General features: G+C 41.6%; 1 protein-coding gene and 3 long non-coding RNA genes across 5 annotated transcripts; 3 read left to right on the top strand and 1 right to left on the bottom strand.

Annotated features, from left to right (window-relative positions):
• On the top strand, positions 1 to 22847 carry LOC130534283 (polymeric immunoglobulin receptor-like). Its single transcript, XM_057048310.1, is given in 16 exon segments — positions 1 to 29; positions 780 to 1041; positions 1043 to 1130; positions 1213 to 1512; positions 5763 to 5843; positions 5846 to 5990; positions 5992 to 6077; positions 6160 to 6459; positions 13548 to 13865; positions 13948 to 14247; positions 14364 to 14490; positions 21841 to 21938; positions 22025 to 22059; positions 22273 to 22329; positions 22418 to 22480; positions 22579 to 22847. Coding segments are annotated over 16 exon segments (2337 nt in total). The 3' UTR covers positions 22627 to 22847.
• LOC130533896 (uncharacterized) lies at positions 10128 to 10884 on the top strand. 2 transcript variants are annotated; one of them, XR_008952704.1, is made up of 3 exons: positions 10160 to 10393; positions 10479 to 10602; positions 10729 to 10884. It is a non-coding gene; the product is annotated as an uncharacterized LOC130533896 (long non-coding RNA). The 2 variants fall into 2 exon arrangements; XR_008952703.1 differs by lacking the exon at positions 10729 to 10884 and having other exon boundaries at positions 10128 to 10393; positions 10479 to 10505.
• On the top strand, positions 11660 to 13092 carry LOC130533897 (uncharacterized). Its single transcript, XR_008952705.1, has 3 exons — positions 11660 to 11921; positions 12008 to 12884; positions 12954 to 13092. It is a non-coding gene; the product is annotated as an uncharacterized LOC130533897 (long non-coding RNA).
• A 1531-nt stretch (positions 22848 to 24378) lies between the features above and the next one.
• Positions 24379 to 25064, bottom strand: LOC130534068 (uncharacterized). Its single transcript, XR_008952788.1, has 2 exons — positions 24977 to 25064; positions 24379 to 24704 (listed from the first exon to the last, which is right to left on the bottom strand). It is a non-coding gene; the product is annotated as an uncharacterized LOC130534068 (long non-coding RNA).

The following is a 25064-nucleotide window of genomic DNA, read 5'->3' as shown; positions in this document are numbered from 1 at the left end:
ATGAGGGTCATCTGGCAGCAACAAGAGAGGTACATGACATCACTTTCAATATTTTAGCAGGCTCACTTGGTAAGTTTGGTTTGCCTTTTCCTTCTCAGGTTGCAGATCCTCATCTGTGACTGCAGCCACGTCACAGGTGAGGACATATTGTCATGTTGCAGCTTGCTGTTGAAGCAGGGCGGCAGAAGATGGATTTATTTGACGGGGCTGTTTGCACCAGTTCTTCTGGCTTTTCTGGGCCTCCATGGTTGGTGTGGAGGGGTCTTAATATAGATGAGATAATGCTCAGTTACATTCAGAGCATCTGCATCAGCCTGGAGGTTCGTACCTTGGTTGATATTTACCCTGAATAAAGGATGGAGTTTTGTCACAGAGGTGAGACTGATATTAATAGAAATATGCACATTAAAGAACTAATGGCCTGAAAATAGATTTTTATGTAAAGCATCTTTACATTAAATTAAACCTTTGCAAATAACTTTTCATCTGCAAGATACAAAAAAACAACACAAAATTGTTGTACAAGTCAGATAATATATTCATGGGTTTTTACAAAACAATTCTCCAAACAATGGTGCTGCTATTTCTTTAACACATGTATTTTCGTAAAATCAGGAAGTGGAAACTCATTAAATAGACGGCCGTGCCTTCCGTTGGCCTTATTGTGGTTGCTGCAGCGACATGGCTCTTCACCTCAGCATTTCTCTCCTCCTCATTGGACTCACAGGTCAGTCACTGGGTGGCTTTCTATTTACACTTGTTTGAATCTTTACTACAAGATGTCCAACTCATGCATTTGGTCTCGTTGCAGGAGTTTACAGCGTCACTACAGTCACTAAAGTGTCAGTGAAAGCTGGAGATTCCGTCTCAATTCCATGTCTGTACGACCCAAAATACACCAGCCATGTGAAATACTTGTGTCAAGGATATTCTTACAACTCCTGCTCATATGCAGTTAAGACAAACCAGCAGAGTTCAGGAAGGTTTTTGATCTCTGATGACAGAGAGAAAAAAGTCTTTACTGTGACCATAAAAGATGTGAGAGAGGGGAGACACAGATTTCTGGTGTGTTGTGGAGATTAATGGAGGAAGAGATGATGGAACATATTTCCAAGTGTCAGTCACAAGAGGTAAGAACCGAACGTCATTATCATCTTAGTCAACCAGCTTTAGGTTGGATACTGTTTACTGGTGAATTTGCTTCTCTCTAAGATGTTTCCAGTCTCTATGTGGATCATCAGGAGGTAACTGGATTTAATGGAGGACAAACAACCATCAAATGTTACTATCAGAACTCTGGACAAGCTAAATGGTGCCGGGTGGGTGGCCCCTGTGTGACACAGTCACAGGGATCAATAGATGGAACCACAGTATTCATTAATGAGACACCTCCCAGAGTCTTCACAGTGACTATGAGCGGACTGAAGATGGAGGACAGTGGTTGGTACTGGTGCAGCAGAGGAGATCTACAGATGCCGGTGCAGATAATTGTCAGAGAGAAACCGTCCACCAGTAAGTTCTGTCTGTCAGTTATTACCACAATTTGATGAATGATGTCATCTTAAATCCAACAGATATTCAACATATTGTCTCTTTTACTCTGTCTTACTGTTGTCCTAAATGTAGCTGCTCAGCCTGAGACTTTTACTAGTCCTGAACTTGTCTCTCCGTCGACCACAAATGAAGCAGAGAAACCGTCGACCACAGATGAAACAGAGAAACCATCGACCACAGATGAAGCAGAGAAACCGTCGACCACAGATGAAGATGCTCCCAACAGGTCAGCAGCTCTGCATTAGACTGCAGCCTACATTTATACTAGAAACTGTCACCTTTAGGTCCAACAACAGATCCTGCAGCTCCTGCTGAATAGAACCAACAGATATAAAAGAATTTTAGATTGTCCTGTTAATGTCTATGTTTTATGTGTATTTCTGCTGCAGTCTTTCAGGTTCCTTCATGATTGTCATCATCTCGTTGTCCTTGTTGATCTTCTTTGTAATTTTGTCCTCATTGATCTGGTTCTGCATAAAAAGACAAAGTAAGTCTTGGTTAATCACAGTCAAAGCAAATTTTATAAAATAAATGTTCATTCAGAATCACCAGACTTTCTAATCTGACTTGTAGAGCAGATCCAGGAGGAACCATCCGCTGAGATGTTGGTAAGATTAAACTAGTGTGCAGCAGTTAGACCCAGGACAGAGTTTACAGATGGAACATGTGGAAATGTTGACTTCTTTCAAAAAAACTACAGTGAAGAGGGAAGAATCTGCCTTAGCCTCATTAAACAGATGCAGTTTTGTGATTGTTGTGTGTAAAAAATAGAAGCTTTTATTGTTCAAATGTAAAACAGATCATGGTTTGTCCTTTTAACACAGGCTGAAGATACAGTGATTTACACCAATATGAGAGGAAAACGAAAACCTCCAGTGAAGGTAAAATAACAACAACAATAATCATAATAATCATTTAAAGTCATTTAATAAAGTCATTTGTCATGACTTTTTCTATTCCCTCATACAGCCATTGAAACCTGAGAGCACCAAACATTCTGTGAGTTTTCCAAAAAGAGGACGCAGACGAACGGTAAATATCAAAACTTATGAGAATCATCATATCTCCACCTTGTGGCTGTTATTTAACCTTCCATCCTAAATCTGCCCTCATGTGTGTTTTGTTTTCACAGGATCCCACTAACTTATACATCAATATTTCTCATCATCACACATCCTAGAATTTGTCACCTCTGCTGGGTTCTTGCTTATTTCAGGAGAATTATAATTATAACTTCTGCAGAGTTCCTGGTTATATTTCTATTTCCATGTTATTTTATATGTTTATTACCACAGAAATATCAACTCAAATAAACCCATTTTTCATGGAGAACACTGATTTTCCAGGAGTGGACTCATATATTGTTGACATGTTTCTGCCATATTAAATAACGTTACACATGTTGGAGGTGAAGATAAAATTCAACATCATCTTTTTTCTTTAGTCACAAGCTTTGAAGAAGCTCTCAGAAATGTGGAAGTCTAAAAAAAGCCCAAGAGAAGTAGAAGAAGCAGAGTTTCTTTTTTTTTAATTTTTTTTTTTTTTATTGTGCATCAACAACATGGAACATATACCGAAAGGTCACTATGCACATTTTTTATATTTAAGCCCCCATCCCCCACATAATAATTAAAGGGAAAACTCAAAGAGAAGAAAGAGGGGGAAGATTAATTCAGGTAGACAAGTTATGATCCTGTGTCAAACCCGGCAAAATTCAGGCTTCAACTCGATGAGACCACAGACGTTTCTAATCTAAGCCAGCTTGCTGTTTTTGTGCGCTATGTGAAAGACGACATGATAAAAGATTTTTTATTTTATAAGCCTCTTACAACAACAACTAAGGCAGCCGATGTGAAGAAGCTTGTAGATAACTTCTTCAAAACTGACAGATGTGTTCAAAACTGTGGTGCAATGTGTGAACTATGTGCGAAATAGTGCTCTGAGGCGCCGCATCTTCAGTGAGCTGTATAAAGAAATGGGCTGTGAATCTGAGGTACTTCTGCACCGTTCTAATGTTCGGTGGTTATCTCAGGGACAGGTGCTGAATCGTGTTGTTGCCATGCGTGTGGAATTAGCCCGTTTTTGCAAGAACACCAAACATTGTCATGCAGATTGCTTCAATCATTCTGAGTTCATTCTCATTTTAGCATACATGCTGATTATTCGCAGCTCTCAATCAGAGGATGCAGGGTGGTGGAGTCAACATCATGGAAGCGGAAGAAAACCTGAAAGCTTTAAAAAAATAAAAATATATATATATAATATATATATATCTATATATAATATATCTATATATATATATATATATATATATATATATATAATAGCTACCGTCATGGAAACGAACAGAAAACTATAACTTCGCAAACTTTCCCCTCCGGATGACTGTAAGTGTTACGTTGTCTCCCCTAGGGATGACCCAAGTAATTGTTTTCTTTTCTCCCTGTGACCAGGTGTTCCAGGTGAGGCTAATTGCCATTGCCCTACTTAAGGCCACAGATGCGGCGTGCTTGGGCTCTCTCGCTTCCCTGCTACAGCTGCTCCCTGTGTTTACCCGCCTGACTGAGGCTCCCCACTCGCCCGCTGGCAGAGCTTCCTCGGCCTTGTTTGGTGTTAGGGTTTAGTGGTTTTGGGTTAGGGTTAGAAGGTCGGCTCCCTATCCGACGGTCCCTCTTTGGGCTGGTAGAGGTGGCCGCCCTTTCTATTGTCCCTGTTTTGTTCTCTGCCAGATGGGATTTTTGGTTGTTTGTGTACTATATTGTTGAGGGACTCTACTCCATAAAGTTCCCCTTGAAAGTCTACCCGCTCTGTTGTTTGGTTTATGTGCGTCCCTTTACCTTTCAGGTTACAAACAAGGTAGGGTCGTAACAGTAAGTAAAGGTGTGAAACGGGGTGGTGAGAAGTCTAAACCATTTCACCCCTTCCATCAGGTGTCACAATACACAAAATGTATGTTTTTTTATTGATTATTTACCTGCAGCCATTCATTTCATATTAACATATACATGAGACATGAACCTGATTCATCTTCTTGTTCCAGATCAGGGCTCTTGGCTCTGTTTCTACCTCAGTCTCACAGTATAACAACACTTGCCATAGAATCTCCTATTTGATGATCAGACCATGTTTTCCCATATAGGAATATTTGATCCTGAAAATCAAACATTTTCATTACGATCAGCACATTATTGAAGGCATCGCCTGTCTGGAGAACTGTGGCCATCCGCTTCTGGAAGGTGTCTGGCGCCTTCTAGAGGACAATTGGTATCGCTGTGAAGGAGAAAGGTCCCACATGTTTGGCCCAACAAAATTCTCTAGTTCCACCTGACAGTTTTCATCACAGAAATCAAGTTTTAAAAGCAGTTTTGCTTTTTCTCTCTCTCAATTTCTTCGGGCAGGGCATGAGTATCTGGCAGCACAACAAGAGAGGTACATGACATCACTTTCAATATTTTAGCAGGCTCACTTGGTAAGTTTGGTTTGCCTTTTCCTTCTCAGGTTGCAGATCCTCATCTGTGACTGCAGCCACGTCACAGGTGAGGACATATTGTCATGTTGCAGCTTGCTGTTGAAGCAGGGCGGCAGAAGATGGATTTATTTGACGGGGCTGTTTGCACCATTCTTCTGGCTTTTCTGGGCCTCCATGGTTGGTGTGGAGGGGTCTTAATATAGATGAGATAATGCTCAGTTACATTCAGAGCATCTGCATCAGCCTGGAGGTTCGTACCTTGGTTGATATTTACCCTGAATAAAGGATGGAGTTTTGTCACAGAGGTGAGACTGATATTAATAGAAATATGCACATTAAAGAACTAATGGCCTGAAAATAGATTTTTATGTAAAGCATCTTTACATTAAATTAAACCTTTGCAAATAACTTTTCATCTGCAAGATACAAAAAAACAACACAAAAATGTTGTACAAGTCAGATAATATATTCATGGTTTTTACAAAACAATTCTCCAAACAATGGTGCTGCTATTTCTTTAACACATGTATTTTCGTAAAATCAGGAAGTGGAAACTCATTAAATAGACGGCCGTGCCTTCCGTTGCCTTATTGTGGTTGCTGCAGCGACATGGCTCTTCACCTCAGCATTTCTCTCCTCCTCATTGGACTCACAGGTCAGTCACTGGGTGGCTTTCTATTTACACTTGTTTGAATCTTTACTACAAGATGTCCAACTCATGCATTTGGTCTCGTTGCAGGAGTTTACAGCGTCACTACAGTCACTAAAGTGTCAGTGAAAGCTGGAGATTCCGTCTCAATTCCATGTCTGTACGACCCAAATACACCAGCCATGTGAAATACTTGTGTCAAGGATATTCTTACAACTCCTGCTCATATGCAGTTAAGACAAACCAGCAGAGTTCAGGAAGGTTTTTGATCTCTGATGACAGAGAGAAAAAAGTCTTTACTGTGACCATAAAAGATGTGAGAGGGAGACACAGATTTCTGGTGTGTTGTGGAGATTAATGGAGGAAGAGATGATGGAACATATTTCCAAGTGTCAGTCACAAGAGGTAAGAACCGAACGTCATTATCATCTTAGTCAACCAGCTTTAGGTTGGATACTGTTTACTGGTGAATTTGCTTCTCTCTAAGATGTTTCCAGTCTCTATGTGGATCATCAGGAGGTAACTGGATTTAATGGAGGACAAACAACCATCAAATGTTACTATCAGAACTCTGGACAAGCTAAATGGTGCCGGGTGGGTGGCCCCTGTGTGACACAGTCACAGGGATCAATAGATGGAACCACAGTATTCATTAATGAGACACCTCCCAGAGTCTTCACAGTGACTATGAGCGGACTGAAGATGGAGGACAGTGGTTGGTACTGGTGCAGCAGAGGAGATCTACAGATGCCGGTGCAGATAATTGTCAGAGAGAAACCGTCCACCAGTAAGTTCTGTCTGTCAGTTATTACCACAATTTGATGAATGATGTCATCTTAAATCCAACAGATATTCAACATATTGTCTCTTTTACTCTGTCTTACTGTTTTGTCCTAAATGTAGCTGCTCAGCCTGAGACTTTTACTAGTCCTGAACTTGTCTCTCCGTCGACCACAAATGAAGCAGAGAAACCGTCGACCACAGATGAAACAGAGAACCATCGACCACAGATGAAGCAGAGAAACCGTCGACCACAGATGAAGATGCTCCCAACAGGTCAGCAGCTCTGCATTAGACTGCAGCCTACATTTATACTAGAAACTGTCACCTTTAGGTCCAACAACAGATCCTGCAGCTCCTGCTGAATAGAACCAACAGATATAAAAGAATTTTAGATTGTCCTGTTAATGTCTATGTTTTATGTGTATTTCTGCTGCAGCCTTTCAGGTTCCTTCATGATTGTCATCATCTCGTTGTCCTTGTTGATCTTCTTTGTAATGTTGTCCTCATTGATCTGGTTCTGCATAAAAAGACAAAGTAAGTCTTGGTTAATCACAGTCAAAGCAAAGCAAATTTTATAAAATAAATGTTCATTCAGAATCACCAGACTTTCTAATCTGACTTGTAGAGCAGATCCAGGAGGAACCATCCGCTGAGATGTTGGTAAGATTAAACTAGTGTGCAGCAGTTAGACCCAGGACAGAGTTTACAGATGGAACATGTGGAAATGTTGACTTCTTTCAAAAAACTACAGTGAAGAGGGAAGAATCTGCCTTAGCCTCATTAAACAGATGCAGTTTTGTGATTGTTGTGGTAAAAATAGAAGCTTTTATTGTTCAAATGTAAAACAGATCATGGTTTGTCCTTTTAAACACAGGCTGAAGATACAGTGATTTACACCAATATGAGAGGAAAACGAAAACCTCCAGTGAAGGTAAAATAACAACAACAATAATCATAATAATCATTTAAAGTCATTTAATAAAGTCATTTGTCATGACTTTTTCTATTCCCTCATACAGCCATTGAAACCTGAGAGCACCAAACATTCTGTGAGTTTTCCAAAAAGAGGACGCAGACGAACGGTAAATATCAAAACTTATGAGAATCATCATATCTCCACCTTGTGGCTGTTATTTAACCTTCCATCCTAAATCTGCCCTCATGTGTGTTTTGTTTTCACAGGATCCCACTAACTTATACATCAATATTTCTCATCATCACACATCCTAGAATTTGTCACCTCTGCTGGGTTCTTGCTTATTTCAGGAGAATTATAATTATAACTTCTGCAGAGTTCCTGGTTATATTTCTATTTCCATGTTATTTTATATGTTTATTACCACAGAAATATCAACTCAAATAAACCCATTTTTCATGGAGAACACTGATTTTCCAGGAGTGGACTCATATATTGTTGACATGTTTCTGCCATATTAAATAACGTTACACATGTTGGAGGTGAAGATAAAATTCAACATCATCTTTTTTCTTAGTCACAAGCTTTGAAGAAGCTCTCAGAAATGTGGAAGTCTAAAAAAAGCCCAAGAGAAGTAGAAGAAGCAGAGTTTCTTTTTTTAATTTTTTTTTTTTTTTTATTGTGCATCAACAACATGGAACATATACCGAAAGGTCACTATGCACATTTTTTTATTTAAGCCCCCATCCCCCACATAATAATTAAAGGAAAACTCAAAGAGTAGAAAGAGGGGGGAAAGAAAAGATTAATTCAGGTAGACAAGTTATGATCCTGTGTCAAACCCGGCAAAATTCAGGCTTCAACTCGATGAGACCACAGACGTTTCTAATCTAAGCCAGCTTGCTGTTTTTGTGCGCTATGTGAAAGACGACATGATAAAAGATTTTTTATTTTATAAGCCTCTTACAACAACAACTAAGGCAGCCGATGTGAAGAAGCTTGTAGATAACTTCTTCAAAACTGACAGATGTGTTCAAAACTGTGGTGCAATGTGTGAACTATGTGCGAAATAGTGCTCTGAGGCGCCGCATCTTCAGTGAGCTGTATAAAGAAATGGGCTGTGAATCTGACTTCTGCACACCGTTCTAATGTTCGGTGGTTATCTCAGGGACAGGTGCTGAATCGTGTTGTTGCCATGCGTGTGGAATTAGCCCTGTTTTTGCAAGAACACCAACATTGTCATGCAGATTGCTTCAATCATTCTGAGTTCATTCTCATTTTAGCATACATGGCTGATATATTCGCAGCTCTCAATCAGAGGATGCAGGGTGGTGGAGTCAACATCATGGAAGCGGAAGAAAACCTGAAAGCTTTAAAAAAAATAAAATTATATATATATATATATATATATAGCTACCGTCATGGAAACGAACAGAAAACATAACTTCGCAAACTTTCCCCTTCCGGATGACTGTAAGTGTTACGTTGTCTCCCCCTAGGGAATGACCCAAGTAATTGTTTTCTTTTCTCCCTGTGACCAGGTGTTCCAGGTGAGGCTAATTGGCCATTGCCCTACTTAAGGCCACAGATGCGGCGTGCTTGGGCTCTCTCGCTTCCCTGCTGCTACAGCTGCTCCCGTGTTTACCCGCCTGACTGAGGCTCCCCACTCGCCCGCTGGCAGAGCTTCCTCGGCCTTGTTTGGTGTTAGGGTTTAGTGGTTTTGGGTTAGGGTTAGAAGGTCGGCTCCCTATCCGACGGTCCCTCTTTGGGCTGGTAGAGGTGGCCGCCCTTTCTATTGTCCCTGTTTTGTTCTCTGCCAGATGGGATTTTTGGTTGTTTGTGTACTATATTGTTGAGGGACTCTACTCCATAAAGTTCCCCTTGAAAGTCTACCCGCTCTGTTGTTTGGTTTATGTGCGTCCCTTTACCTTTCAGGTTACAAACAAGGTAGGGTCGTAACAGTAAGTAAAGGTGTGAAACGGGGTGTGAGAAGTCTAAACCATTTCACCCCTTCCATCAGGTGTCACAATACACAAAATGTATGTTTTTATTGATTTATTTACCTGCAGCCGTTCATTTCATATTAACATATACATGAGACATGAACCTGATTCATCTTCTTGTTCCAGATCAGGGCTCTTGGCTCTGTTTCTACCTCAGTCTCACAGTATAACAAACACTTGCCATAGAATCTCCTATTTGATGATCAGACCATGTTTTCCCATATAGGAATATTTGATCCTGAAAATGTTCTTCCCACGTTTTCATTACAATCAGCCCATTATTGAAGGCATCGCCTGTCTGGAGAACTGTGGCCGTCCGCTTCTGGAAGGTGTCTGGCACCGTCTAGAGGACAATTGGTATCGCTGTAAAGGAGAAAGGTCCCACATGTTTGGCCCAACAAAATTCTTCTAGTTCCACCTGACAGTTTTCATCACAGAAATCCAAGTTTGAAAAGCAGTTTTGCTTTTTCTCTCAATTTCTTCGGGCATGAGGTGTATCAGGACCCGAAAAGCAGGCAGGACACAGTGGCGTTTCGTCTTCCGAGAAGCTTTATTTAAGTTCACAGAAAGTTATGCAACTCAAAGGCGTGGAGACCACGACTCAGTTCTTAATCCAAACAGGAAATGAAAACTTACGACAAAAAATCCCGAGCGGGGTCAAAAGTAGTAATGTTCCCTCTGACACGGGGCTTCGAACCACGCCCCAAAACTCGGTAGAGTTTCTTCTGAAGCACTGCTCCAGAGCTCGCTTCAAATCACGTGACTGATGACGTTTGAACCTCTTCACTGCTTCATTCGGCCTGAATCAGCTGACTGGTTCGGTTCAATGGGCGGGTCTCAGTTGTGTTTAAAAATGGATGAAACAGCGCAATACGTTGCCGATCTGGTCAATACCTTTTTGGATTGATTTGATTAGCGTTCGTATTGCTTTCGGTTTGCTTTCTTATTGCTTTGCAATGGAACCAACCAGGAAGAGATCTCAAGTCTGGGACCACTTTGAAATGGTGCCGCCGAACAAGGTAGGTGTTACAAACGTATTTTTCAACTCTTATTCACACCGTAACATATAATAAACCACACACACATCACATTTTTAATTTGCAGGTGAAGTGTTTGCTTTGTTCCCGACATCTGGCGTATAATAATAACACGTCATCAATGATGAGGCATTACCGAGCCAAACATGAGAATGAAGCTGGTGGTGCTGCTGTGATGACGTTTCCACCAGGTGAGTGGGTGCTGTTCCAGGCAATATTAAGAGTAACTTTTAAACTTTACTGCGCAGGTTTGGGTGTATAGAATTAGTTAATTAACTAAATTAATCTTGTTCTGCTAACTTCCATATTTTATGTAGCAGGAAGCAGGAGTTTGATGAAGCTCTAGTGGATTTCATAGTGAAAGATTCCCAGCCTTTCACTGTGGTGTCTGATCCTGGCTTCCGTGCTCTGGTGGCTAAACTGGATCCCACATACACCCTTCCATTAAGGCAGACAGTTAAAGCCATGGTGGAGAGGAGGTATGTGGAAGAAAAGGAGAAGGCCAAGGCAGCCCTGCAGAATGTTGACAGTGTCAGCTTGACCGCAGATATGTGGACTTCCATCAACATGGATGCGTATCTCGCTCTCACCTGTCACCTGTCACGCTATTCATGCAGGTGAACTCTCCACCACCCTGTTGGGAGTTTGGCCTTTTCCTATCAGTCACACAGCAGAGAACATCGCTGGAACTGCTCGAGAGATTTTTAGAGGAATGGGCTCTTAGAAGAGAAGGTGAGGTGCTTGGTGGCTGACGCAGCAGCAAATATGATTGCTGCAGCAACTACTATTCTGCGGGTGCGGCATACTGTCTGCCTGGCTCACGCACTAAACTTAATTGTCAAAAAGGCCATGGATGCTACTCCTGGGCTAGATAATATAAGATCAAAAACGAGGCGGATGATCACCTATTTTAAATCAAGCACCACCGCTAAAGAGAAGCTGCAGCAGATCCAGGTGCAAATGGGCCGTCCTGTCACAAAACTAATAATTGAAGTAGACACAAGATGGAATAGCACCTATGAGATGCTGCAGCGTCTTTATGAGCAGAGGGATGCAGCTGCCGCTGCTCTGACCACTCTGCCCACAGATTTGGACCTATTGACTACAAATGACTTTGAGTGTGCATCTGAGTGTAGGAAGATACTGTCACCTTTTCATGCTGCCACCGTAGAGCTCTCACATGAAAAGAGGGTGTCGGGATCAAAAATAACACCCCTGATAAAAATGCTGAAGCATGCTTTGAGTGAGCTGATGGCACAGAACTCAAATATAAACCTCAATAGAATTATGAATGATAAACTCAGTGGAATAGAAACCACAAGCATCTTCTCTTTATCATCATTACTTGACCCAAGATTTTAAACACTCGGATTCCAAAGCCCCTCAAATGCCGAGTCAGCTGCGCACCGGTTAAAATCGGAGTGTGCGGCATTGTTGCGGAATGCACCCACCGAAGAGGACCCGCCGTCCACTTCAACAGCACAGCCAGAACCAGCTGCTTCTTCCCAAGGTACAAAAATTATAGAATTTGGATCAATAGATGTATTTGCATTGATTCATGTACGGACTAAACTTTATGTAATGTTTTATTTTAAGTCATTGATCTGTAGAAGCTGTTGGACAGGGATGCTGAAGAAGCAAGAGCGTCCAGGAATGCCACCGCTGATGCCATAGTGGAGGTGCAGCGTTCCATCTGTCAGCCCTTCCACTTGAACGATCACAGGACCCTCTGGTGTACTGGACGACAAACAAAGCCCTATACCCAAACCTGTACCACCTGGCAAACCAGTACCTCGCAACACCAGCATCCTCTGTGCCCTGCGAGAGGGTGTTTTCTAAAGCTGGGGAAATCGTTTCAAAAAAGAGAAACCGCCTCAAACCCTCGACTGTGGAGGAACTGTTGTTTTTAAATAAAAATGCATAAGCACACCAGTTCACCCAAGCACCTTAGGCCCATACCCCCCACCTGTTCCTAAAATATTATAATAATAATACCCAGCAAGCGTGCACTTTGCATGGCTGCATGGCTGCAGTACAACCAATGCGCCAGCAGATGACCCCCGCGTTCGGAATGATTGAAGCTTCGAGTAATGAACCAATTTTCAACACAATGGTCCAAAAGGGTTCAAAGCCTCATTTGGACATCACTAGTCAAAAGCAGTCCGCGAAGGAAAAAGACAAACGATAATCCGATGAACTAGTTCAAAAGGAATCCACGAAGGAAAAAGTTTCACGATAGTCCAAGAGGGTATAGCCGGGGTATTCCGAATCAGACAAAACACGCCAACGCTGGCCAACCGTGAGAACAGTCCATAAATAGGTGGCTTGATTACTGATAGTCTGCAGGTGCACCAGTCCCCGGCACCACCTGAAGCCATGGCTCCACCACGCCCCCCGCAGGAGAAACCCTGCAAAAAAAAGTTCCCAGAAACTGGGAACCTGGCATGAGGGTCGTCTGGCAGCAACAAGAGAGGTACATGACATCACTTTCAATATTTTAGCAGGCTCACTTGGTAAGTTTGGTTTGCCTTTTCCTTCTCAGGTTGCAGATCCTCATCTGTGACTGCAGCCACGTCACAGGTGAGGACATATTGTCATGTTGCAGCTTGCTGTTGAAGCAGGGCGGCAGAAGATGGATTTATTTGAGCCTGGAGGTTCGTACCTTGGTTGATATTTACCCTGAATAAAGGATGGAGTTTTGTGAGACTGATATTAATAGAAATATGCACATTAATGAACTAATGGCCTGAAAATAGATTTTGATGTAAAGCATCTTTACATTAAATTAAACCTTTGCAAATAACTTTTCATCTGCAAGATACAAAAAAACAACACAAAATTGTTGTACAAGTCAGATAATATATTCATGGGTTTTTACAAAACAATTTTCCAAACAATGGTGCTGCTATTTCTTTAACACATGTATTTTCATAAAATGAGGAAGTGGAAACTCATTAAATAGTCGGCCGTGCCTTCCGTTGGCCTTATTCTGGTTGCTGCAGCGACATGGCTCTTCACCTCAGCATTTCTCTCCTCCTCACTGGACTCACAGGTCAGTCACTGGGTGGCTTTCTATTTACACTTGTTTGAATCTTTACTACAAGATGTCTAACTCATGCATTTGGTCTCGTTGCAGGAGTTTACAGCGTCACTACAGTCACTAAAGTGTCAGTGAAAGCTGGAGATTCCGTCTCAATTCCATGTCTGTACGACCCAAAATACACCAGCCATGTGAAATACTTGTGTCAAGGATATTATTACAGGTCCTGCTCATATGCAGTTAAGACAAACCAGCAGAGTTCAGGAAGGTTTTTGATCTCTGATGACAGAGAGAAAAAAGTCTTTACTGTGACCATAAAAGATGTGAGAGAGGGAGACACAGATTTCTGGTGTGTTGTGGAGATTAATGGAGGAAGAGATGATGGAACATATTTCCAAGTGTCAGTCACAAGAGGTAAGAAACAAACGTCATTATCATCTTAGCCAACCAGCTTTAGGTTGGATACTGTTTAGTGGTGAATTTGCTTCTCTCTAAGATGTTTCCAGTCTCTATGTGGATCATCAGGAGGTAACTGGATTTAATGGAGGACAAACAACCATCAAATGTTACTATCAGAACTCTGGACAAGCTAAATGGTGCCGGGTGGGTGGCCCCTGTGTGACACAGTCACAGGGATCAATAGATGGAACCACAGTATTCATTAATGAGACACCTCCCAGAGTCTTCACAGTGACTATGAGCGGACTGAAGATGGAGGACAGTGGTTGGTACTGGTGCAGCAGAGGAGATCTACAGATGCCGGTGCAGATAATTGTCAGAGAGAAACCGTCCACCAGTAAGTTCTGTCTGTCAGTTTTTACCACAATTTGATGAATGATGTCATCTTAAATCCAACAGATATTCAACATATTGTCTCTTTTACTCTGTCTTACTGTTTTGTCCTAAATGTAGCTGCTCAGCCAGAGACTTTTACTAGTCCTGAACTTGTCTCTCCGTCGACCACAGATGAAGCAGAGAAACCGTCGACCACAGATGAAACAGAGAAACCGTCGACCACAGATGAAGATGCTCCCAACAGGTCAGCAGCTCTGCATTAGAGTGCAGCCTACATTTATACTAGAAACTGTCACCTTTAGGTCCAACAACAGATCCTGCAGCTCCTGCTGAATAGAACCAACAGATATAAAAGAATTTTAGATTGTCCTGTTAATGTCTATGTTTTATGTGTATTTCTGTTGCAGTCTTTCAGGTGTAGTGAAAAAGGGTAACAGGCATAAGGCAACAGAGGCAGAATGTGTGATTGTTGTATTTAACCTTTGATCTAATGAGTAGACCGTCGTAGTTAATGAGCTTTTAGTTAATGATTAAATAGGTAAAGCGTATGAGAAATGTATACGAGTCATAATGATTAGACAGGTAAAGCGTATGAGAAATGTACACGAGTCATTGTCACTGTTTGAACACCTACTGTATGTATGCATGTCACTATTTGATGTACACATGTCACTGTAGTGAATGTTTGCTACGAGATGGGAAGTCCGGGAAAGTTATCAGAGGGTTAAACAAAAGATGGGAGGCTGCCTGTGTGAACAGGAAGGTGCCTATTTAAAAAAAAACCATGTAAGGTACACCTGACTTCTGATAAGTGTAATAAACGGTACTTAATGGTGGAAAATGAGTAAAAAATAGCTAACCAAAAGGAGGAGCCCGGGGCGGGGTAGCCCCAGGCTCCAAATAGTATAAAAGAAGGGCAATACTTGTCAATGATCAGACTTAGCCCGGGCTACTTCTCATGGATGGTGAATTGTGGATCTGCAATAAATCATCATTTGGATCGTGAACCAGCTGAACCTGACTCATCATTCTACCCTGTTGTGGTATCCCCGCACTTTGATTCGTTTGGCACTGGCATAGGTATATTGACTTAATAGAAGCATAAGTTTGAGTGTTTTAGCGGAGGGGAAAATCCACTACACAGGTTCCTTCATGATTGTCATCATCTCGTTGTCCTTGTTCATCGTCATGGTATGTTTGTCCTCATTGATCTGGTTCTGCATAAAAAGACAAAGTAAGTCTTGGTTAATCACAGTCAAAGCAAATTTTTATAAAATAAATGTTCATTCAGAATAACCAGACTTTCTAATCTGACTTGTAGAGCAGAGGAGGAACCATCAGCTGAGATGTTGGTAAGATTAAAATAGTGTGCAGCAGTTAGTCCCAGGACAGAGTTTACAGATGGAACATGTGGAAATGTTGACTTCTTTCAAAAAAACTACAGTGAAGAGGGAAGAATCTGCCTTAGCCTCATTAAACAGATGCAGTTTTGTGATTGTTGTGGTAAAAATAAAAGCTTTTATTATTCAAATGTAAACAGATCATGGTTTGTCCTTTTAACACAGGCTGAAGATACAGTGATTTACACCAATATGAGAGGAAAACGAAAACCTCCAGTGAAGGTAAAATAACATCAACATCAACAATAACAACAACAACAACAAAAATAATAATAATAATTTAAAGTAATTTGTCATGACTCTTTCTCTTCCCTCATGCAGCCATTGAAACCTGAGGGCACCAAACATTCTGTGAGTTTTCCAAAAAGAGGATGCAGACGAACGGTAAATATCAAAACTTCCAACCATCATATCACCGCTTTGTGGCTGTTATTTAACCTTCCATCCTAAATCTGCCCTCGTGTGTGTTTTGTTTTCACAGGATCCCACTAACTTATACACCAATATTTCTCATCATCACACATCCTAGAATTTGTCACCTCTGCTGGGTTCTTGCTTATTTCAGGAGAATTATAATTATAACTTCTGCAGAGTTCCTGGTTATATTTCTATTTTCATGTTATTTTATATGTTTATTACCACAGAAATATCAACTCAAATAAACCCATTTTTCATGGAGAACACTGATTTTCCAGGAGTGGACTCATATATTGTTGACATGTTTCTGCCATATTAAATAACGTTACACATGTTGGAGGTGAAGCTTTGTTTGCAGTGGAAGATAAAATTCAACATCATATTTTTTCTTTAGTCACAAGCTTTGAAGAAGCTCTCCGAAATGTGGAAGTCTAAAAAAAGCCCAAGAGAAGTTGGAGAAAAAGCAGAATTTCATTTTTTAAATTTATTTCTTTTTTATTGAGCATCAACAACATGGAACCACAGAAATATCAACTCAAATAAACCCATTTTTCATGGAGAACACTGATTTTCCAGGAGTGGACTCATATATTAAAAGCAGGGTTTCATTATTTATTTATTTTATTTTTTTTATTGCGCATCAACAACATGGAACATATACCGAAAGGTCACAATGCACATTTTTGTATTTAAGCCCCCCACATAATAATTAAAGGGAAAACTCAACTCAAACTCATGGACTTGAGAATACAGGAATAGGCTAGACTGCAAAGTTACATTTTTATGAATCTCTTTTTCATTTATTGTTGCTCTCTTGGTGACGGGGCCCTTCTGGGTGACAGGCCAGTCAGCTTTGGTGGTCCTGAGGGTGTTAAGGGGGTCCACTTTGGTGGCCTCAGGATGGGGTCTCTGTATTTTGCAGATGATGTGGTTCTGCTGGCGTCACCAGGCTGTGGATTTCAGCTCTCAGTGGAGCGGTTTCAAGGCCAAGTGTGAAGCAGCAGGAATGAGAATCAGCACCTCTAAATCTGAGACCATGTCCCTCAGCCATAATGCTGGAGTGTCTCATCTGGGGCGGGGTGAGATCCTTTCACAGGGTGAGAGCTCGGTCATCAGGGAGGGGGGTCGCTATAGAGCCACTGCCCATCAGATCCAGAGGACCCAGATGAGGTGACTCTGGCATCTGGTTAGGATGCCTCCTGGGCCCCTCTGGTGAGGTTTTCCTGCTACGTCCCACTAGATCGAGACTCAGGGAAGAACCAGAAAAGCTGGAGGGTCAATCCCAGCTGGCCTGGGAGGAGCGAGAGATCCTACCATTGAAGATGTGTGAGGTAGCCCATGGAACAGAACATGGGGGCCTCTGCATAGGCTACGGCCCCCATGGCCTGACTCCAGATAAGCGGATGGATGGATGGATGGATGGATGGAGGGGCAGGTGATTATTCAGCAGCCTGAACATGCTTTATTCTCACTTCTCCCCAATCATCCCCCTCCAGCTCCTCACACACCTGCTTCCTTCACGTCCTCCTTCCCTTCCAACGTGCAGAACTCGTCACCCGTGCACTCCAACTACGTAACAGCTGTTACAATAATGATGATAATACGAAGATGGTTTCCACAGGTGCTGGATTAACCTCTGTGACTGAGTCACAACTTCATGGGCCTCCTGAAGCTCTAAACCAGTGGTTCTTAACCTGGGTTTGATCGAACTCTAGTCTTGCACCGGCAAAACTAAAGGAGCATTTCTTGAAGCTGCATGCAGATGGGGAAGACAGGAACACAACACTTGCTGAATTCAAGGTGAAGAGATCCAGATTCAATGAAAAGACCACTCTGCCTTCTTTTGGATTTGTACCCATTGACGAACCGATCCTCACAGCATCATACGAAGGTGTAAGAAGAATTATTGTTGTTATCGTTTAAATGCTATAGTGAGTAGATTTAGAGTGTTTAAGGAATGTTTAAGAAAAGGAATGTATAAGTGTTTGAACCAAGTATTGAAGCTGTTAGGTACCCAGCACTGAGAGGTACCGTGTTCAAGGACACAAGGAAGTTGTAAAGATAGGAAGAGAAGGAATCGTGAGGTCAGGTTGACATGATCTTGTGTGCACCAAATAAAAGAGGTGAGCGAGCAGCAGACGAACGGAGTTGAGAGAGGAAGCTTGAACTGCTCGTCAGCTCTCCCTTGCAAGGAACTCTTGTTGTTTGCGTGGTTGATCTGAGTCTGGTGAACGAACAGCGCGGGTGATCAAAACATCACCCTCACAAAGGTGCTTACCTGATCACAAAGCAGGGCAAGCCACACACCACCGGTGAAACACTCATGAAACCAGCTGCCTTAAAGATGCCAAATCTGATACTCGGAACAGCGGCCAAAGGTAAATTATCCCAAATTCCTCTTTCAAATGACACCATCAGCGAGAGAATAGAGGGCACGAGTAAAGACATCTTGGCTCAAGTAGTCGCAGATCTGATTTCAAACCCGGCAAAATTCAGGCTTCAACTCGATGAGACCACAGACGTTTCTATTCTAAGGTTGCTGTTTTTGTGAGCTATGTGAAAGACAACATGATAAAAGAAGATTTTTTATTTTGTAAGCCTCTTACAACAACAACTAAGGCAGCCGATGTGAAGAAGCTTGTAGATAACTTCTTCAGAGATCACAATCTTTCATGGGATATGGTTTCTGCAGGTTGTATGGACAGAGCTCCAGTCATGCTGGGAAGAAAGTCTGGTTTTGGTGCGCGAGTAAAAGTCGATGCACCACACATCATTGTCACGCATTGTATTCTACACAGGCATGTGCTGGCAAAAAAAAACCTCGCCTCCAAAACTGACAGAAGTGTTCAAAACTGTGGTGCAATGTGTGAACTATGTGCGAAATAGTGGCGCCGCATCTTCAGTGAGCTGTGTAAAGAAATGGGCTGTGAATCTGAGGTACTTCTGCACCGTTCTAATGTTCGGTGGTTATCTCAGGGACAGGTGCTGAATCGTGTTGTTGCCATGCGTGTGGAATTAGCCCTGTTTTTGCAAGAACACCAACATTGTCATGCAGATTGCTTCAATCATTCTGAGTTCATTCTCATTTTAGCATACATGGCTGATATATTCGCAGCTCTCAATCATCTCAATCAGAGGATGCAGGGTGGTGGAGTCAACATCATGGAAGCGGAAGAAAACCTGAAAGCTTTAAAAAATATATATACTGTACTGTATATAGCTACCGTCATGGAAACGACGAACAGAAAATACACAACCACAACCTTTCCTTCGATGACTGTAAGTAAAGGTGTGAAATGGGGTGTGAGAAGTCTAAACCATTTCACCCCTTCCATCAGGTTTCACAATACACAAAATGTATGTTTTTATTGATTTATTTACCTGCAGCTGTTCATTTCATATTAACATATACATTAGACATGAACCTGATTCATCTTCTTGTTCCAGATCAGGGCTCTTGGCTCTGTTTCTACCTCTCTCTCACAGTATAACAAACACTTGCCATAGAATCTCCTATTTGATGATCAGACCATGTTTTCCCATATAGGAATATTTGATCCTGAAAATGTTCTTCCCACGTTTTCATTACGATCAGTACATTATTGAAGGCATCCTGTCTGGAGAACTGTGGCCCTCTGCTTCTGGAAGGTGTCTGGCGCCGTCTAGAGGACAATTGGTATCGCTGTAAAGGAGAAAGGTCCCACATGTTTGGCCCAACAAAATTCTTCTAGTTCCACCTGACAGTTTTCATCACAGAAATCCAAGTTTTAAAAGCAGTTTTGCTTTTTCTCTCAATTTCTTCGGGCATGAGGGTCGTCTGGCAACAACAAGAGAGGTACATGACATCACTTTCAATATTTTAGCAGGCTCACTTGGTAAGTTTGGTTTGCCTTTTCCTTCTCAGGTTGCAGATCCTCATCTGTGACTGCAGCCACGTCACAGGTGAGGACATATTGTCATGTTGCAGCTTGCTGTTGAAGCAGGGCGGCAGAAGATGGATTTATTTGACGGGGCTGTTTGCACCAGTTCTTCTGGCTTTTCTGGGCCTCCATGGTTGGTGTGGAGGGGTCTTAATATGGATGAGATAATGCTCAGTTACATTCAGAGCATCTGCATCAGCCTGGAGGTTCGTACCTTGGTTGATATTTACCCTGAATAAAGGATGGAGTTTTGTCACAGAGGTGAGACTGATATTAATAGAAATATGCACATTAAAGAACTAATGGCCTGAAAATTGATTTTGATGTAAAGCATCTTTACATTAAATTAAACCTTTGCAAATAACATTTCATCTGCAAGATACAAAAAAAAACAACACAAAAATGTTGTACAAGTCCGATAATATATTCATGGGTTTTTACAAAACAATTCTCCAAACAATGGTGCTGCTATTTCTTTAACACATGTATTTTCACAAAATGAGGAAGTGGAAACTCATTAAATAGACGGCCGTGCCTTCTGTTGGTCTTATTGTGGTTGCTGCAGCGACATGGCTCTTCACCTCAGCATTTCTCTCCTCCTCACTGGACTCACAGGTCAGTCACTGGGTGGCTTTCTATTTACACTTGTTTGAATCTTTACTACAAGATGTTCAACTCATGCATTTGGTCTCGTTGCAGGAGTTTACAGCGTCACTACAGTCACTAGAGTGTCAGTGAAAGCTGGAGATTCCGTCTCAATTCCATGTCTGTACGACCCAAACTACACCAGCCATGTGAAATACTTGTGTCAAGGATATTATTACAAGTTCTGCTCGTATGCAGTTAAGACAAACTGGCAGAGTTCAGGAAGGTTTTTGATCTCTGATGACAGAGAGAAAAAAGTCTTTACTGTGACCATAAAAGATGTGAGAGAGGGAGACACAGATTTCTGGTGTGTTGTGGAGATTAATGGAGGAAGTGATGATGGAACATATTTCCATGTGTCAGTCACAAGAGGTAAGAACCGAACGTCATTATCATCTTAGTCAACCAGCTTTAGGTTGGATACTGTTTACTGGTGAATTTGCTTCTCTCTAAGATGTTTCCAGTCTCTATGTGGATCATCAGGAGGTAACTGGATTTATTGGAGGACAAACAACCATCAAATGTTACTATCAGAACTCTGGACAAGCTAAATGGTGCCGGGTGGGTGGCCCCTGTGTGACACAGTCACAGGGATCAATAGATGGAACCACAGTATTCATTAATGAGACACTTCCCAGAGTCTTCACAGTGACTATGAGCGGACTGAAGATGGAGGACAGTGGTTGGTACTGGTGCAGCAGAGGAGATCTACAGATGCCGGTGCAGATAATTGTCAGAGAGAAACCGTCCACCAGTAAGTTCTGTCTGTCAGTTATTACCACAATTTGATGAATGATGTCATCTTAAATCCAACAGATATTCAACATATTGTCTCTTTTACTCTGTCTTACTGTTTTGTCCTAAATGTAGCTGCTCAGCCTGAGACTTTTACTAGTCCTGAACTTGTCTCTCCGTCGACCACAAATGAAGCAGAGAAACCGTCGACCACAGATGAAACAGAGAAACCGTCGACCACAGATGAAGCAGAGAAACCGTCGACCACAGATGAAACAGAGAAACCGTCGACCACAGATGAAGATCCCCAACAGGTCAGCAGCTCTGCATTAGACTGCAGCCTACATTTATACTAGAAACTGTCACCTTTAGGTCCAACAACAGATCCTGCAGCTCCTGCTGAATAGAACCAACAGATATAAAAGAATTTTAGATTGTCCTGTTAATGTCTATGTTTTATGTGTATTTCTGCTGCAGTCTTTCAGGTGTCGTCATGATTGTCATCATCTCATTATCCTTGTTGATCTTCTTTGTAATTTTGTCCTCATTGATCTGGTTCTGCATAAAAAGACAAAGTAAGTCTTGGTTAATCACAGTCAAAGCAAATTTTATAAAATAAATGTTCATTCAGAATCACCAGACTTTCTAATCTGACTTGTAGAGCAGATCCAGGAGGAACCATCAGCTGAGATGTTGGTAAGATTAAACTAGTGTGCAGCAGTTAGACCCAGGACAGAGTTTACAGATGGAACATGTGGAAATGTTGACTTCTTTCAAAAAACTACAGTGAAGAGGGAAGAATCTGCCTTAGCCTCATTAAACAGATGCAGTTTTGTGATTGTTGTGGTAAAAATAGAAGCTTTTATTGTTCAAATGTAAAACAGATCATGGTTTGTCCTTTTAACACAGGCTGAAGATACAGTGATTTACACCAATATGAGAGGAAAACGAAAACCTCCAGTGAAGGTAAAATAACAACAACAATAATCATAATAATCATTTAAAGTCATTTAATAAAGTCATTTGTCATGACTCTTTCTATTCCCTCATACAGCCATTGAAACCTGAGAGCACCAAACATTCTGTGAGTTTTCCAAAAAGAGGATGCAGACGAACGGTAAATCAAAACTTATGAGAATCATCATATCACCACCTTGTGTCTGTTATTTAACCTTCCATCCTAAATCTGCCCTCATGTGTGTTTTGTTTTCACAGGATCCCACTAACTTATACATCAATATTTCTCATCATCACACATCCTAGAATTTGTCACATCTGCTGGGTTCTTGCTTATTTCAGGAGAATTATAATTATAACTTCTGCAGAGTTCCTGGTTATATTTCTATTTCCATGTTATTTTATATGTTTATTACCACAGAAATATCAACTCAAATAAACCCATTTTTCATGGAGAACACTGATTTTCCAGGAGTGGACTCATATATTGTTGACATGTTTCTGCCATATTAAATAACGTTACACATGTTGGAGGTGAAGATAAAATTCAACATCATCTTTTTTCTTTAGTCACAAGCTTTGAAGAAGCTCTCAGAAATGTGGAAGTCTAAAAAAAGCCCAAGAGAAGTAGAAGAAGCAGAGTTTCTTTTTTTTTATTTTTTTTTTTTTTTATTGAGCATCAACAACATGGAACATATACCGAAAGGTCACTATGCACATTTTTTATATTTAAGCCCCCCATCCCCCACATAATAATTAAAGGGAAAACTCAAAGAGTAGAAAGAGGGGGGAAAGAAAAGATTAATTCAGGTAGACAAGTTATGATCCTGTGTCAAACCCGGCAAAATTCAGGCTTCAACTCGATGAGACCACAGACGTTTCTAATCTAAGCCAGCTTGCTGTTTTTGTGCGCTATGTGAAAGACGACATGATAAAAGATTTTTTATTTTATAAGCCTCTTACAACAACAACTAAGGCAGCCGATGTGAAGAAGCTTGTAGATAACTTCTTCAAAACTGACAGATGTGTTCAAAACTGTGGTGCAATGTGTGAACTATGTGCGAAATAGTGCTCTGAGGCGCCGCATCTTCAGTGAGCTGTATAAAGAAATGGGCTGTGAATCTGAGGTACTTCTGCACCGTTCTAATGTTCGGTGGTTATCTCAGGGACAGGTGCTGAATCGTGTTGTTGCCATGCGTGTGGAATTAGCCCTGTTTTTGCAAGAACACCAACATTGTCATGCAGATTGCTTCAATCATTCTGAGTTCATTCTCATTTTAGCATACATGGCTGATATATTCGCAGCTCTCAATCATCTCAATCAGAGGATGCAGGGTGGTGGAGTCAACATCATGGAAGCGGAAGAAAACCTGAAAGCTTCAAAAAAAAAAAAAAAAAATAAAAATAAAAATAAAATATATATATATATATATAGCTACCGTCATGGAAACGAACAGAAAACAATAACTTCGCAAACTTTCCCCCTCCGGATGACTGTAAGTGTTACGTTGTCTCCCCTTAGGGAATGACCCAAGTAATTGTTTTCTTTTCTCCCTGTGACCAGGTGTTCCAGGTGAGGCTAATTGGCCATTGCCCTACTTAAGGCCACAGATGCGGTGCTTGGGCTCTCTCGCTTCCCTGCTACAGCTGCTCCCGTGTTTACCCGCCTGACTGAGGCTCCCCACTCGCCCGCTGGCAGAGCTTCCTCGGCCTTGTTTGGTGTTAGGGTTTAGTGGTTTTGGGTTAGGGTTAGAAGGTCGGCTCCCTATCCGACGGTCCCTCTTTGGGCTGGTAGAGGTGGCCGCCCTTTCTATTGTCCCTGTTTTGTTCTCTGCCAGATGGGATTTTTGGTTGTTTGTGTACTATATTGTTGAGGGACTCTACTCCATAAAGTTCCCCTTGAAAGTCTACCCGCTCTGTTGTTTGGTTTATGTGCGTCCCTTTACCTTTCAGGTTACAAACAAGGTAGGGTCGTAACAGTAAGTAAAGGTGTGAAACGGGGTGTGAGAAGTCTAAACCATTTCACCCCTTCCATCAGGTGTCACAATACACAAAATGTATGTTTTTATTGATTTATTTACCTGCAGCCGTTCATTTCATATTAACATATACATGAGACATGAACCTGATTCATCTTCTTGTTCCAGATCAGGGCTCTTGGCTCTGTTTCTACCTCAGTCTCACAGTATAACAAACACTTGCCATAGAATCTCCTATTTGATGATCAGACCATGTTTTCCCATATAGGAATATTTGATCCTGAAAATGTTCTTCCCACGTTTTCATTACAATCAGCCCATTATTGAAGGCATCGCCTGTCTGGAGAACTGTGGCCGTCCGCTTCTGGAAGGTGTCTGGCGCCGTCTAGAGGACAATTGGTATCGCTGTAAAGGAGAAAGGTCCCACATGTTTGGCCCAACAAAATTCTTCTAGTTCCACCTGACAGTTTTCATCACAGAAATCCAAGTTTTAAAAGCAGTTTTGCTTTTTCTCTCAATTTCTTCGGGCATGAGGTGTATCAGGACCCGAAAGCAGGCAGGACACAGTGGCGTTTCGTCTTCCGAGAAGCTTTATTTAAGTTCACAGAAAGTTATGCAACTCAAAAGGCGTGGAGACCACGACTCAGTTCTTAATCCAAACAGAAATGAAAACTTACGACAAAAAATCCCGAGCGGGGTCAAAAGTAGTAATGTTCCCTCTGACACGGGGCTTCGAACCACGCCCCAAAACTCGGTAGAGTTTTT

This window comes from Takifugu flavidus, chromosome 11, assembly GCF_003711565.1.
Source record: "Takifugu flavidus isolate HTHZ2018 chromosome 11, ASM371156v2, whole genome shotgun sequence".
Lineage (NCBI taxonomy): Eukaryota > Metazoa > Chordata > Actinopteri > Tetraodontiformes > Tetraodontidae > Takifugu > Takifugu flavidus.
Note: the sequence above shows the minus strand (reverse complement) of the source record. Positions and strands in the feature narration are given on the sequence as shown.